The 14,759-nt window shown below is 36.9% G+C and overlaps 2 protein-coding genes across 3 annotated transcripts in view; one reads left to right on the top strand and one right to left on the bottom strand.

The window, feature by feature from the left end:
* Nucleotides 1-422: 422 nt before the first annotated feature.
* psmc5 (proteasome 26S subunit, ATPase 5) lies at nt 423-6,154 on the top strand. The gene is made up of 12 exons (XM_033611296.2): nt 423-522; nt 1,517-1,588; nt 1,697-1,766; nt 1,884-1,981; nt 2,069-2,125; nt 2,391-2,621; nt 3,689-3,815; nt 3,936-4,126; nt 4,264-4,362; nt 4,448-4,558; nt 4,641-4,727; nt 5,994-6,154. Exons 1-12 carry the CDS (start codon nt 499-501, stop codon nt 6,045-6,047), a joined length of 1,221 nt encoding a protein of 406 aa, XP_033467187.1. The 5' UTR covers nt 423-498; the 3' UTR covers nt 6,048-6,154.
* A 5-nt stretch (nt 6,155-6,159) lies between these two features.
* Nucleotides 6,160-14,759, bottom strand: part of LOC117247090 (MAGUK p55 subfamily member 3-like) — a 41,706-nt gene continuing 33,106 nt past the window's right edge. For both annotated transcript variants that reach the window (XM_033611295.2, XM_033611294.2), the window contains 4 exons: nt 13,110-13,203; nt 12,906-13,014; nt 7,068-7,187; nt 6,160-6,888 (listed from right to left, as the gene is read on the bottom strand). In XM_033611295.2, coding sequence (XP_033467186.1) covers nt 6,709-6,888; nt 7,068-7,187; nt 12,906-13,014; nt 13,110-13,203 — 503 coding nt within the window. In that variant the 3' untranslated portion in view covers nt 6,160-6,708. The remainder of the gene's footprint in view (nt 6,889-7,067; nt 7,188-12,905; nt 13,015-13,109; nt 13,204-14,759) is intronic.

A 14,759-nucleotide genomic window follows, 5' to 3' on the forward strand; every position in this document is an offset into this window, starting at 1 on the left:
AAAAAAGAGAGAAAGAAAACAGGGCAACACCGCATACAGTTTAAAAGACCTCATTGAACACATCAACAATAAATGATTTTAACATGAATTTTTAATCATAAAAATGTAATGATCATCAAATGTCTGATTCAGAGCTAAAACTTGAGGCAAAGTTGATGTAATATGAAAGGACATACAATTTTTAAACAAATAAATTTACGTTTGTTGGTCTACTAACAGATTAGGATTATAAAGGTTCATGGTTTGTAATTTTGATTTCTTTTTTCCTTTCTGTTTCACAAAGACCTCAAAGTGACTTTTTCACTGTTCAGCAAAGGCCTAAAAACAAGGGAAAAAATGCAAAGAAAAACAAATGTCCATTGCTTTTTTGTTAGTGAGGACATTAAGGGCTTAAAAAGGTCTGTCGGTGTACATGAGCACATTTTAAAAAAAAAATACGCCGAAGAAGAAGTCTTCCGGAAATACGTCGCTCCTCAAGCGGATGCAGAAATTTCCAAGATGGAGGTGGACGGTGTCGATCATGTAGGTGTATTTTTTCAGCCGTTTTGTTGGTTTTATTGTTATATTATCAAAGAAGCGTCCCCATTATGCTTTAACTCAAATAATTTCCTTTAACCGGTTGTGAGAATGAATGGCTGTGCGACTCTGCTGTAACTTAAATTGTGAAATGTCACTTCATTCAAAACACTTGAAGTGTAGTCTGCTGCTGCCGGTTTGCTGTCTCATTGTTGCTAACCTAGCTAAGAACCGGGTAGCTAAACCTTACTGTGTACGGTCTGAATGACTGGTAGCAAAAGTCTTTTCATGTGTTACGTCTAGAATATGCAAAGGCTGTTAGATACTAAATATATAAATGAAAACTAATAGTTTTAGGATCACTGAACAGCCCCATCTAACGCTATGTCAGAGTTAGCCAGTGCTAGCTAGGCTAATGTTAGTCAGCAGATAAACTAGCTAGGTAATTATTAAGAGGTAGGTAACACTGACTTTTAACCCACTTTATTATTGTATTGTTGCACAAACCGGCTCTTTATAACTGGGTTTTGCTGTCTTCAAAAACCTAAATTAATTCAACACTGTCGCACGACTAACTAGGCTTAATGAGTTGCCATTTAGTGTTGACATGTGTTGATTACATTTGCGTGTGATTTGGCATTATTTAACAAATTTAGTCTCTCATACAATTTGGTAAGTAGTCGACCAACTGAAAGTGAATTAACAGCAATTGATCAGTTGTTTGAATTGTCATTTATCCAGCATAAAAAGCTGTATTTTCTCTGGTTGTAGCTTCTTAAATGTGAAAGTTTGCTGCTTCTCGCTGTTTCATATTATTGTGAATTGGATATTTTTAAGACTTCTGCTGTTGTTGGATAAAACAGTCTTTCAACACAAAACTGGGACTCTGGGAACTAATGATGGACATTTGTTCATTTTACAGACCAAACAATTAAGTAAAACTAGCATTAAACAGATTAATCAATATTGATTAAAGTTTGATGATTACTTTTGTCGGCAGATGGAGATGGGGGAGAGTAAAGGTGGCTCAGGTCTGCGGCAGTACTACTTGTCCAAGATAGAAGAGTTGCAGGTAAGAAAATCTTTCATCTGCAAACTTTCAGCCATTAATATGTCTTAGATTAGATTGCACAATAACCTCTGCTTGCCTCTCAATCCCGAACCCCTGTTTTCTCAACAGTTGACAGTAAATGACAAGAGCCAGAATCTCAGACGTCTGCAGGCACAGAGAAATGAGCTCAATGCCAAAGGTACACCGTTCTTCATCAGTCCAACATCTGTGTATTTTAAAATATGATTTAATTTTTCAAAGCTGTAAAATAACTACCATGGTTGAAAGTATTAAAGTTGTACTTTTTGTCTCTCAGTGCGTCTCCTTCGTGAGGAGCTCCAGTTACTACAGGAGCAGGGCTCCTACGTAGGAGAAGTGGTTAGGGTCATGGACAAAAAGAAAGTGCTGGTCAAGGTATGCTGTGTACTTGTACTTTGTACAATACTTTGTTTTGAGTAGCAGTTGACAGTTTAAATTAATATGTCTCCTCTTTATTTTCAGGTGCATCCGGAGGGAAAATTTGTCGTGGATGTGGACAAAAACATTGACATCAATGATGTTAGTATTGTAGTCATTGTCCTCTAAATAACGGTTGCCAATAGGTGCACTTGAATAGTTTTCCCTTTTGTTTTTTTACAATACAATACAATACAAAACAGACATGATGCTTTTCACTTGTAGCCACCATAGCACAAGACTGAATAGCAGATAGAGCAAGCCATATTTGCCCCCTGTACAGTCAGTCACTATGATAAGTGGGATTTCATGTCAGGAAACATTTAACCTTAAGTATTTTTTTTACCTTTTGTCATTTCTCCATTAGGTGACGCCCAATTGCCGCGTCGCTCTGCGTAACGACAGCTACACCCTGCACAAGATCCTGCCCAACAAGGTGGACCCTCTGGTATCGCTCATGATGGTGGAGAAGGTGCCCGACTCTACCTATGAAATGATTGGTGGCCTGGACAAGCAGATCAAGGAGATCAAGGAAGTGATTGAGCTGCCTGTCAAGCACCCAGAGCTGTTTGAGGCTTTGGGCATCGCACAGCCCAAGGTGGGTGGCTGACAAGAGCGCTGATAGCTGAACAATTACTTTTTGTACTGATTTTTAAAGGGGACATTCCTCTTTTCTCTTGTGTTATAAGAAGGTCAGAGATAAGTTCAGGTCTAAAAACAAAAGTATGCTCCTGAAGTTGATAGAGAGACATTTTAGCAAAGTGTATATGATTAAGAAAACAAACCATAGCCTATAGTTGCTTTGTATGCGCCCTTTTGTTTAATGACATTTTAAGATTAGTTAGAGGTTGCAGGTGTCTCTAAGAGCTGAGAATATTTTCCTGCAAAACCATTCAGAAAATGTCCAAACTATGTAAGCCAGCTAACATTAAAAGATTATACACCAAGTCATGGTGTTTGTTCACAGAAACTTACAGGTAGAAAACCCCCGTGTCACATACATAAAATCAAACAGCATTTAAACTGATAATGATTTTTTTTTCTGTGTTTAAAATACATTTTGCTGCAGCCCCCATCCACAGCAGTAGTAGCCTTCATGCAGCTAGATTTGGTTTAACAAAGATGTTAGCAAAGTAACACAGTGCGTAGAAGGGCACATAAGCACAGAGCAAGCATATAACCATAGATAAAAGCAATCAGTTATTGGATGGACTGAAAATCAGTCCGCAACTGCTTTGATAATTACACGTTTAAAATGTTTTTTGGGGTGTCGTGGCTTAGTGGATAGAGCAGGCACCCCATGTACAAGGCTGTTGCCACAGCGGCCCGGGTTCGACTCCAGCCTGTGGCCCTTTGCTACATGTCATTCCCCCCTTCACACTTATCTGTCCTATCGATTAAAGGCAAAAACATCTTTTTTTTAAAAAAAAATTTTTTTTTTAATGTTTTTCAAGCAAAAATGTTACATTTACAGGTTTCAAATGTGAGATTTTTTTTGCTTTCCTTGGTCTTAGATTATAGTTAATTTAATATTTTTGCTTCAGAAATGTCAATTGGACAAAACAAGACATCAAATGAAGTCACTTGAAGTCCAGTGTTTTTAGACCAAAGATTAATCGAGAAATAATCCATAGATTAATCTAAGTATTTGTTTTTTGTGTGCAGGGCGTGCTCCTGTACGGACCCCCAGGTACAGGGAAGACCCTGCTGGCCAGAGCTGTGGCTCACCACACTGACTGTACCTTCATCAGGGTGTCCGGCTCTGAGCTGGTCCAGAAGTTCATTGGAGAGGGTGAGCTCTTTTGTCTCATCTAAATGCTTTAATCAAATTAATTTCCACTCATGGCTCATCTGAAAAAACATTAAAAACCCTCTGTTTGTATAACCTTGATTTCTCCCTCTCTTGTGGCAGGTGCCCGTATGGTGCGTGAGCTTTTCGTCATGGCCAGAGAACACGCTCCCTCCATCATCTTCATGGACGAGATTGACTCCATCGGGTCGTCTCGCCTGGAGGGCGGCTCAGGTGGCGACAGCGAGGTGCAGAGGACAATGCTGGAGCTGCTCAATCAGCTGGACGGCTTCGAGGCCACCAAAAACATCAAGGTAACACACACACAAGTGTAAAAAATCCCTTTATTTTTTGTTGTTTGATCAAGAGATGTGATGTAAGATGTTTCGTATTTCATTTCATAGTTACTTGAAGTCTTATTAATTTGATTAAAATTGTCTCTCTGTCTCAGGTCATTATGGCCACCAACCGTATTGACATCCTGGACTCAGCTCTGCTCAGGCCAGGCAGGATCGACAGGAAGATTGAGTTCCCACCTCCAAATGAAGAGGTAGTCACTTGAGCAGTATAAACACACACGTATACATGCTTTGGAGGTGTTTGTTTTTAAGCATATGGTACGTCTGCACCGTTAGGCCCGTCTGGACATCCTGAAGATCCACTCCAGGAAGATGAACCTGACACGTGGCATTAATCTGAGGAAGATTGCAGAGCTGATGCCTGGAGCCTCTGGTGCTGAGGTCAAGGTGAGGATCAGCTCACTGAATGGTAGCAGCTGGGTGGTGAATGAAGGCGTTTTATTTAATTTTCTCGTCTGTGTATTTATAGGGTGTTTGCACAGAGGCAGGGATGTACGCTCTGAGGGAGAGGAGAGTTCACGTCACCCAGGAGGACTTTGAGATGGCTGTTGCAAAGGTTTGTGCAACTGTTCTCTTTTACAGTGTATCTTGGCTCAGATGTTTGTCCTATTTTCATAGCCTTGTCTTACACCACTGGCCCCGTATCTACCTTCAAGCTACAGTTGGTAACTTTCATAAAAATGTAGTATTTACTTAAATTGTCACTATATTCACACAGCACTAAATGAAACCGATTATCTGTGTAAAAATGTTCCCATGCCTATTCTTTTGCCTTGTATTGCTTCTAATGGCCTTACCGCACGTATAAAAACAACCAATCGGAGCTGAGGAGCCTCTAACGCAGCTGTCAATCATGTCAATCACTGCTCCTGAACTGCGGTCAAACTAAGCAGCGTTGATCAAATATGAATCAAGATTTTATGACTGCAAACATGTTTTAGTGTACTGTTTAGCTGTAAATGGGAGTTGAATGACCCAGCTACCATGTTGGATACAGTTTAATGGAGTACAAAGCACCGCCCACAAGCCAAACCAACTGTCTCATTTTATCATTTTACAGCTAAACAGTACACTAAAATATGTTTGATAACATCTGAGGTGAGAAATAGACAGTGCAGTAACAGAATCCTGATTCATATTTGATCATCGCTGCCTAATTAACAGTGACTACAGTGCATGAGCTATGATTGACATGATTGACAGCTGCATTAGAGACTCCTTGGCTCTGATTGGTTGTTGTTGACCATGCCGCGTTAGATTTTAGCAAATGGCATCAGAGACAGTAAGAAGAACATGAGTTTTTTTTCACAGACTATTTCATGTACTTCTTCCAGAATACAGTGAAAGTTTCAGCAAATACGATAATAAGTTTTCTTGAGTTACCAACTGTAGCTTTAAAGGAAAACTTCTCCCCACAAATAACCAGTTGTGTATCAGATTCTCACCGTGTTACATTGAATTCATGAGAAAAACTCTTTTCTTGGATGCCTCTGGTGAACGAAGATACCTTGATAAATTATTATAGTTATAGGGGGCTGCATTAACAGCAAAAATATATCAAAAACACTTTACAAACCTACATCTCGTGCAGTATAATCAGGCTTATTTATCATGTCGTCTGCTCAGGACTTCCCAAACACTACAACCGTACTATTTAAAACTGAACTGAGGTATTCTTTTAAATTCTCAGGTATATAAACATGGAGCTGAGGCTTATCCTCTACCTCTGACTTTTAATGTCAAGTTAAATTTTCATACTTGTATAATAAATGTTTCTACTAGTAGCCGCATATTAAGACTGTTTTCCTGTTGTCTTTACCAGGTGATGCAGAAAGACAGCGAGAAGAACATGTCCATCAAGAAGCTGTGGAAGTAACAGGCCTTGTGTACTCCTGCACACAATGCAAACACATATGTATATTTTCCTTTTGTTTATGGTTTGGTTTATAAATGTCATTCTAGAGTAAATGGTTTCCCCAAATACTGGATGGTGTATACGTTTTATTTCTCAGTCATTTATTCTCTTCAAACAACAGTGCCAAAGATTGAGTCAACACAATTCTCTTGTTTAATACAGACTTTTGTCAAAGCCAAGTCAGGTAACAGTAACATGAGTACAGTCTCCAGCGTGAGAAGATGTCTGCAGATTATTCTTTCATAATGCTCGATATGGCACTTCACATTATAGCTGCTATTACAGTAGATGTCTTACATAGTCAAAGGGAGTGCAGCTCTGTGACTACAGCTTGCTTTAGGAACGTACTTCCTACATGCATGTATTACATGTCTGTTAGAGCCATTTTTCACTGAGGAATCTAAAACAGAGAGGCTTGCTTGATGTTCAGACTGATGAAATAGCAGCTACTGACGTGACTCAGCCTACTATCACAAATCTGTACATGTGGAATGGTTAGTATGGCAGTAAACACTGGATGACTCCAACACACTGAGAAAACTCCAGAGGTCTCCTGCAGTTTAATCTGTCCTCCACATGCTGTGGTCCACTGATCCAACATGGAACAGTCGAGCTCATCGGGCTAGCTCCTCACCCAGGACACAGGCACCCACTGACGCTCCATCTGCACCCTCTCCAGTAGGACCTGGAGCTCAGCTAAGGCACTGACTGGGTCCTCCTTCACCAGGATATAGTCCACCCAAGGGCCGTAGCACTCGTCCATCCGCTCAGCTGACTGTTTAATTTCCTGTAGGTCATCCTCCTAGTGAGCACAAGGACAGAGGTGTTGGGTAATAAAATCCAGTCCTTCAAATTACAGTAATTTGTGCACAGCCTGCAGTAATTTAATCACCACCAGGGGGTGCTAAGAAAAGGCTGCATTTAAACTTTCATGATAAGTTGGTCATTTTTTTCAAGGTGTTTAAGTTTCAAGCAACTTACTGTGATCCCTGAGCTGAGTGAGGAAGAGGAGCCAAGTAGTTTCCTTTGACTGTCATAGATGCGAGGCCTTACGAAGATGACATATGGTTTGAACTCAGCAGTACGCAGAGTCTTCAGTGCCTGGACGTAAGGGGAAAACAATGCATATATATCAGCCATGAAATGTGTGTGTGCATATCAATAGTTTTCCCTGCTCCACCTCTCATTAAAGCTGTCAGTGTGATGAAAAAAGAAGTGCAATTTCACTGTGTTTGTGTCACATCAGTAAGGTTCTCTAGCAGCACCAGCACAGCTGTCAGTATGAGACTGTGTGAGACTTTATGACATACTGTACAATAAAATCTTTATGCCACACTATATTCTGATGTTTTATAATTACATGTTGATGGAATACTATACTATGACATTTGGATCACATTTTTGATGCCATACTATACTGAGATGTTTTTATCAAAATTGTAACGACATACATCCTATGACGTTTTGATCACATTTTTGATGACATACTATACTATGACGTTTTGATCACGTTTTTGATGACATACTATACTATGACGTTTTGATCATATTTTTGATGACATACTATATTATGACATTTTGATCACATTTTTGATGACATACTATACTATGACGTTTTGATTACATTTTTGATGACATACTATACTATGACGTTTTTATCACGTTTTTGACGACATACTATACTATGACGTTTTTATCACGTTTTTGATGACATACTATACTATGACGTTTTTATCACGTTTTTGATGACATACTATATGACGTTTTTATCAAAATTTTTGACGACATACTATAGTATGACGTTTTGATCACATTTTTGATGACATACTATACTATGACGTTTTGATCAAAATTTTTGACGACATACTATACTATGACGTTTTGATCACATTTTTGATGACATACTATAATATGACATTTTTATCAAAATTTTTGACAACATACTATACTATGACGTTTTTATCAAAATTTTTGACGACATACTATACTACGACGTTTTGATCACGTTTTTGACGACATACTATACTATGACGTTTTGATCACATTTTTGATGACATACTATACTACGACGTTTTGATCATATTTTTGACGACATACTATACTATGACGTTTTGATTACATTTTTGATGACATACTATACTATGACGTTTTTATCACGTTTTTGACGACATACTATACTATGACGTTTTTATCACGTTTTTGATGACATACTATACTATGACGTTTTTATCACGTTTTTGATGACATACTATATGACGTTTTTATCAAAATTTTTGACGACATACTATAGTATGACGTTTTGATCACATTTTTGATGACATACTATACTATGACGTTTTGATCAAAATTTTTGACGACATACTATACTATGACGTTTTGATCACATTTTTGATGACATACTATAATATGACATTTTTATCAAAATTTTTGACAACATACTATACTATGACGTTTTTATCAAAATTTTTGACGACATACTATACTACGACGTTTTGATCACGTTTTTGACGACATACTATACTATGACGTTTTGATCACATTTTTGATGACATACTATACTACGACGTTTTGATCATATTTTTGACGACATACTATACTATGACAATTTGATCACATTTTTGACGACATACTATACTATGACATTTCGATCACATTTTTGATGACATACTATATACTATGATGTTTTGATCACATTTTTGATGACATACTATACTATGACATTTTGATCATATTTTTGATGACATACTATATTATGACATTTTGATCACATTTTTGATGACATACTATACTATGACGTTTTGATCACATTTTTGATGACATACTATACTATGACGTTTTTATCACGTTTTTGACGACATACTATACTATGACGTTTTTATCACGTTTTTGATGACATACTATACTATGACGTTTTTATCAAAATTTTTGACGACATACTATAGTATGACGTTTTGATCACATTTTTGATGACATACTATACTATGACGTTTTTATCAAAATTTTTGACAACATACTATACTATGACGTTTTGATCAAAATTTTTGACGACATACTATACTATGACGTTTTGATCACATTTTTGATGACATACTATAATATGACATTTTTATCAAAATTTTTGACAACATACTATACTATGACGTTTTTATCAAAATTTTTGACGACATACTATACTACGACGTTTTGATCACGTTTTTGACGACATACTATACTATGACGTTTTGATCACATTTTTGATGACATACTATACTACGACGTTTTGATCATATTTTTGACGACATACTATACTATGACAATTTGATCACATTTTTGACGACATACTATACTATGACATTTCGATCACATTTTTGATGACATACTATATACTATGATGTTTTGATCACATTTTTGATGACATACTATACTATGACATTTTGATCATATTTTTGATGACATACTATATTATGACATTTTGATCACATTTTTGATGACATACTATACTATGACGTTTTGATCACATTTTTGATGACATACTATACTATGACGTTTTTATCACGTTTTTGACGACATACTATACTATGACGTTTTTATCACGTTTTTGATGACATACTATACTATGACGTTTTTATCAAAATTTTTGACGACATACTATAGTATGACGTTTTGATCACATTTTTGATGACATACTATACTATGACGTTTTTATCAAAATTTTTGACAACATACTATACTATGACGTTTTGATCAAAATTTTTGACGACATACTATACTATGACGTTTTGATCACATTTTTGATGACATACTATAATATGACATTTTTATCAAAATTTTTGACAACATACTATACTATGACGTTTTTATCAAAATTTTTGACGACATACTATACTACGACGTTTTGATCACGTTTTTGACGACATACTATACTATGACGTTTTGATCACATTTTTGATGACATACTATACTACGACGTTTTGATCATATTTTTGACGACATACTATACTATGACAATTTGATCACATTTTTGACGACATACTATACTATGACATTTCGATCACATTTTTGATGACATACTATATACTATGATGTTTTGATCACATTTTTGATGACATACTATACTATGACATTTTGATCATATTTTTGACGACATACTATACTATGACGTTTTGATCACGTTTTTGACGACATACTATATAATATGTTTTGACCACATTTTTGATGACATACTATACTATGACATTTCGATCACATTTTTGATGACATACTATACTATGACATTTTGATCATATTTTTGACGACATACTATACTATGACGTTTTGATCACGTTTTTGACGACATACTATATAATATGATGTTTTGACCACATTTTTGATGACATACTATACTATGACATTTCGATCACATTTTTGATGACATACTATACTATGACATTTCGATCACATTTTTGATGACATACTATATACTATGATGTTTTGATCACATTTTTGATGACATACTATACTATGACATTTTGATCATATTTTTGACGACATACTATGACGTTTTGATCACATTTTTGACGACATACTATACTATGACGTTTTGATCACGTTTTCGACGACATACTATATACTATGATGTTTTGATCACATTTTTGATGACGTACTATACTATGACATTTCGATAACATTTTTGATGACATACTATATACTATGATGTTTTGATCACATTTTTGATGACATACACTGCCTGGCCAAAAAAAAAGTCGCCACCTGGATTTAACTAAGCAAATAGGTACGAGCCTCCTATTGGATAATTACTGCATGGGCAATTATCTTTCAGCTGGCAACAAGTTATTTAACCCCAACTGGTGCAATGAGTTGCTTCTCATTTCCTAAACAACCATGTCGAAAGACACATCCCGTGGTCGTGGAAAAGATGTTAGTCTGTTTGAGAAGGGTCAAATCATTGGCATGCATCAAGCAGAGAAAACATTAAGGAGATTGCAGAAACTACTAAAATTGGGTTAAGAACTGTCCAACGCATTATTAAAAACTGGAAGGATAGTGGGGACCCATCGTCTTTGAGGAAGAAATGTGGCCGGAAAAAAATCCTCAATGATCGTGATCGGCAATCACTTAAACGTTTGGTGAGATCAAATCGAAGAAAAACAACAGTAGAACTCAGGGCTATGTTTAATAGTGAAAGTAAGAGCATTTCCACACGCACAATGCGAAGGGAACTCAAGGGACTGGGACTGAACAGCTATGTAGCCTTAAGAAAACCACTAATCAGTGAGGCTAACCGGAAAAAAAGGCTTCAATTTGCTAGGGAGCATAAAGATTGGACTCTGGAGCAATGGAAGAAGGTCATGTGGTCTGATGAGTCCAGATTTACCCTGTTCCAGAGTGATGGGCGCATCAGGGTAAGAAGAGAGGCAGATGAAGTGATGCACCCATCATGCCTAGTGCCTACTGTACAAGCCTGTGGGGGCAGTGTTATGATCTGGGGTTGCTGCAGTTGGTCAGGTCTAGGTTCAGCAACAGTATGTGCTCAAAGAATGAGGTCAGCTGACTACCTGAATATACTGAATGACCAGGTTATTCCATCAATGGATTTTTTCTTCCCTGATGGCACGGGCATATTCCAAGATGACAATGCCAGGATTCATCGGGCTCAAATTGTGAAAGACTGGTTCAGGGAGCATGAGACATCATTTTCACACATGGATTGGCCACCACAGAGTCCAGACCTTAACCCCATTGAGAATCTTTGGGATGTGCTGGAGAAGGCTTTGCGCAGCGGTCAGACTCTACCATCATCAATGCAAGATCTTGGTGAAAAATTAATGCAACACTGGATGGAAATAAATCTTGTGACATTGCAGAAGCTTATCGAAACAATGCCACAGCGAATGCGAAAATATTAGAGTGTATGACCTTTTTTTTTGGCCAGGCAGTGAACTATACTATGACATTTTGATCATATTTTTGACGACATACTATACTATGACGCATACTACACTAAAACATTTTTCTGTGAAATGGTTGACATGATTTTTTTTTTTTTTTACACACATAAGTATGACTTTCTTATGACACAATATATTATGGTTTTTTGGTGACTTTAATTTGACACTTTGATTTTCTAAGGCATCATTTTCATGACATATTATACTTGGACTTTTACATCATGTACTGTGGCAATTCACAGCCTAGGGTGCCTTGTTAAACACAGTTAATGAAATCTGAAAGTCTTTCAGTTTTTTCACTTTGTCAGTCCATGATAAAACAAGGGGACGTAAAAGCCAGTAAAGTGTTACTTGAGTCTAAAAGCATCCTTCAGTGCAGTGAACTCAATGCCCTGTGTTACAGTCTGAATCCAGACTTAATCATGCTTTAAATGTGACAAGTAAAAGGCTACCTCTAATTTTATGGCATACTACACTGACATTTTTATGACATTTTAATGGTATACTGTATTGTGTAATTTAACTGTCAGATTAATGATTCTACAACTTCTATTATGCGGCTTCTGTTCTGCAATAATTAATATCCTCTCTGCCACACTGTATGAACTGTTAGGGATGTTACTGAGGCAGATAAAATGAGATACAATAATCTGATCATGATAAAATAATGATCATGACAAATATTTGATGTTACTGGCTTTAAATTGTTGTCCTCTACATCAAATATATTGTATCTGACCCTATGTCTGCACAAGCCTGGACAAGTCACCAGAACAAGTCTTTGTATTATTTATTTTTAAGTATTTATTTATTTAAAAGTACAGCTAGTGTATTTGTAATCAGAAATGTATTTGGTGTATTTGCAGTGCTACATAGCAGTTCGGGTACTAACCTCTGGTTGCACATCCACCAGACAGACCTTGTTTTGATCCAGAACTCTGTTAATGGACTCCAAACTGGTGCCGTACAGATTATCTTTATACTCCCCATATTCAATAAATCTGCAGAAACACAGCACCACCATGAATTAATTATATAAACCATTTGTTGCACTTGAATGGTTAACAAGATACAGTATCCAATGTCCAATACTCACTTGCCATTCTGGATGTCAGCCTCGAAAGCTGCTTTGGTGATGAAGTGGTACTCCACTCCCTCTCTCTCATTACACTTCCTGGCTCGAGTGGTGTCTTCATGTCACATATTCAAACACAGCCAAGAGGAAGACAAGGTGGAAAAAAAGATAATAATTTAAACTTTGTATGTTTTGGGGTAGACGATTTATAATTAAGGTAGTTAAGGTTTCAGAGCCAAGGCCGATGTTTGCATCAACATCACTGGGTTCCAGCCAGTTCGCTATGTTCGAATGTATGAAGTAACTGTTAGTCAATAATTAATTTATGATCCATAAAGGGTTAACTTTGCCGATTTTCAACCAGCTCTGTGTCAGTGCAGTGTGGGCATGCGCAAGGATCATCAGGCGTTCATGGCACAGGGGGAAGCCAAACACTTTATCTGCACACACATGAATCACACAGAGCTGGTTGAAAATCATCAGTTTCCTATTTTAACAGGTCACATAGTCTCATTGTAACGTGATCATGTTTTCTACGGAGGAACAGGAATTCATGATACATCTTGCATCAGATCATCAAGACTTATGCATTAATTATTGTATTAATTTGTGGGTTTTTTTTTTTTTTTTACAAAATGCTACCATTTTGTTTTTTATTTGTCAGCAAGAGCCTCTACACGATGTACAATCATATGCATGAAATACAACAAATGAAAATGTTTGTCAAGAGAAACAGCACATTTATCACCAGTATTACATTGGTTACTCCTAAACTGTTTGCACTAGGGATGAACAAAACAGTTAATCCCACTCTCACCGTAGCTAATTTATTTTGGTGTAGTTTTGCATGAGAGCATCCAGGAGGCGACAATGTCTGCAACAGTGGATTAATCCTATTTAAATCCTAGATTACAGCTACTAACTAGCCTGGAAATCCAGACCCAAATCTAGAAAGATTTAGGGTCTGGCCATGAGTAATGAAAATGGCCCAACTTGAGGGGCGGCACCAAGCATGCATTTGTAAATATCACTGCACGCAACTGGATAACACTATGACCAATCAGAACAATACACGGGGTGATGTATACGCTTAGCTAACTGGTAGATTAGGCTCTTGCCGTATCTGGTCAGCAAAACAGTTAAAACGTCCTTCTTGCAAAGGAAAGACTCGAGCGCCGTCTTCTGTTCCTCTTTTAGAGAAAAAGCCAAGTTTCATTGTTTCATTTCATTGTTAGAAATTTTAAAGATTTCTTGTGTTGATTCCTTTTCTATTTATTAAGGGGCCAAAGCAGCCAAAGCAAACCAGCTGTATTTTTTATTTAATGTTAATGTTCAAGTTTAAAGTTTGTTTATTTAACCCTGTTAACAATAAACAGGTCTGTTTCTCATACCAACTGTTGTGGATCATTCTAACTAACCTGATTAAGTAGTTGTTCTTTGCTTGATCAAACCTTTTCTAACATGACTGACAACAAAATAAGTGAATATGTATATATGTGCTTGGATCGGATCAGTATCGGTATTGGCCAAAACTCAAGGCTGTAATATCGGTATCGGATCGGAAGTGAAAAAGCTGGATCGGGACATCCCTACACGGAGGCATAAAAAACATACACATCCCAGGCACAAATGCATGTTACACATGACTGTAAGGTTTAAATAAAGATAATA

The sequence above is a fragment of the Epinephelus lanceolatus genome, chromosome 21, assembly GCF_041903045.1.
Source record: "Epinephelus lanceolatus isolate andai-2023 chromosome 21, ASM4190304v1, whole genome shotgun sequence".
In the NCBI taxonomy this organism is placed as follows: domain Eukaryota; kingdom Metazoa; phylum Chordata; class Actinopteri; order Perciformes; family Serranidae; genus Epinephelus; species Epinephelus lanceolatus.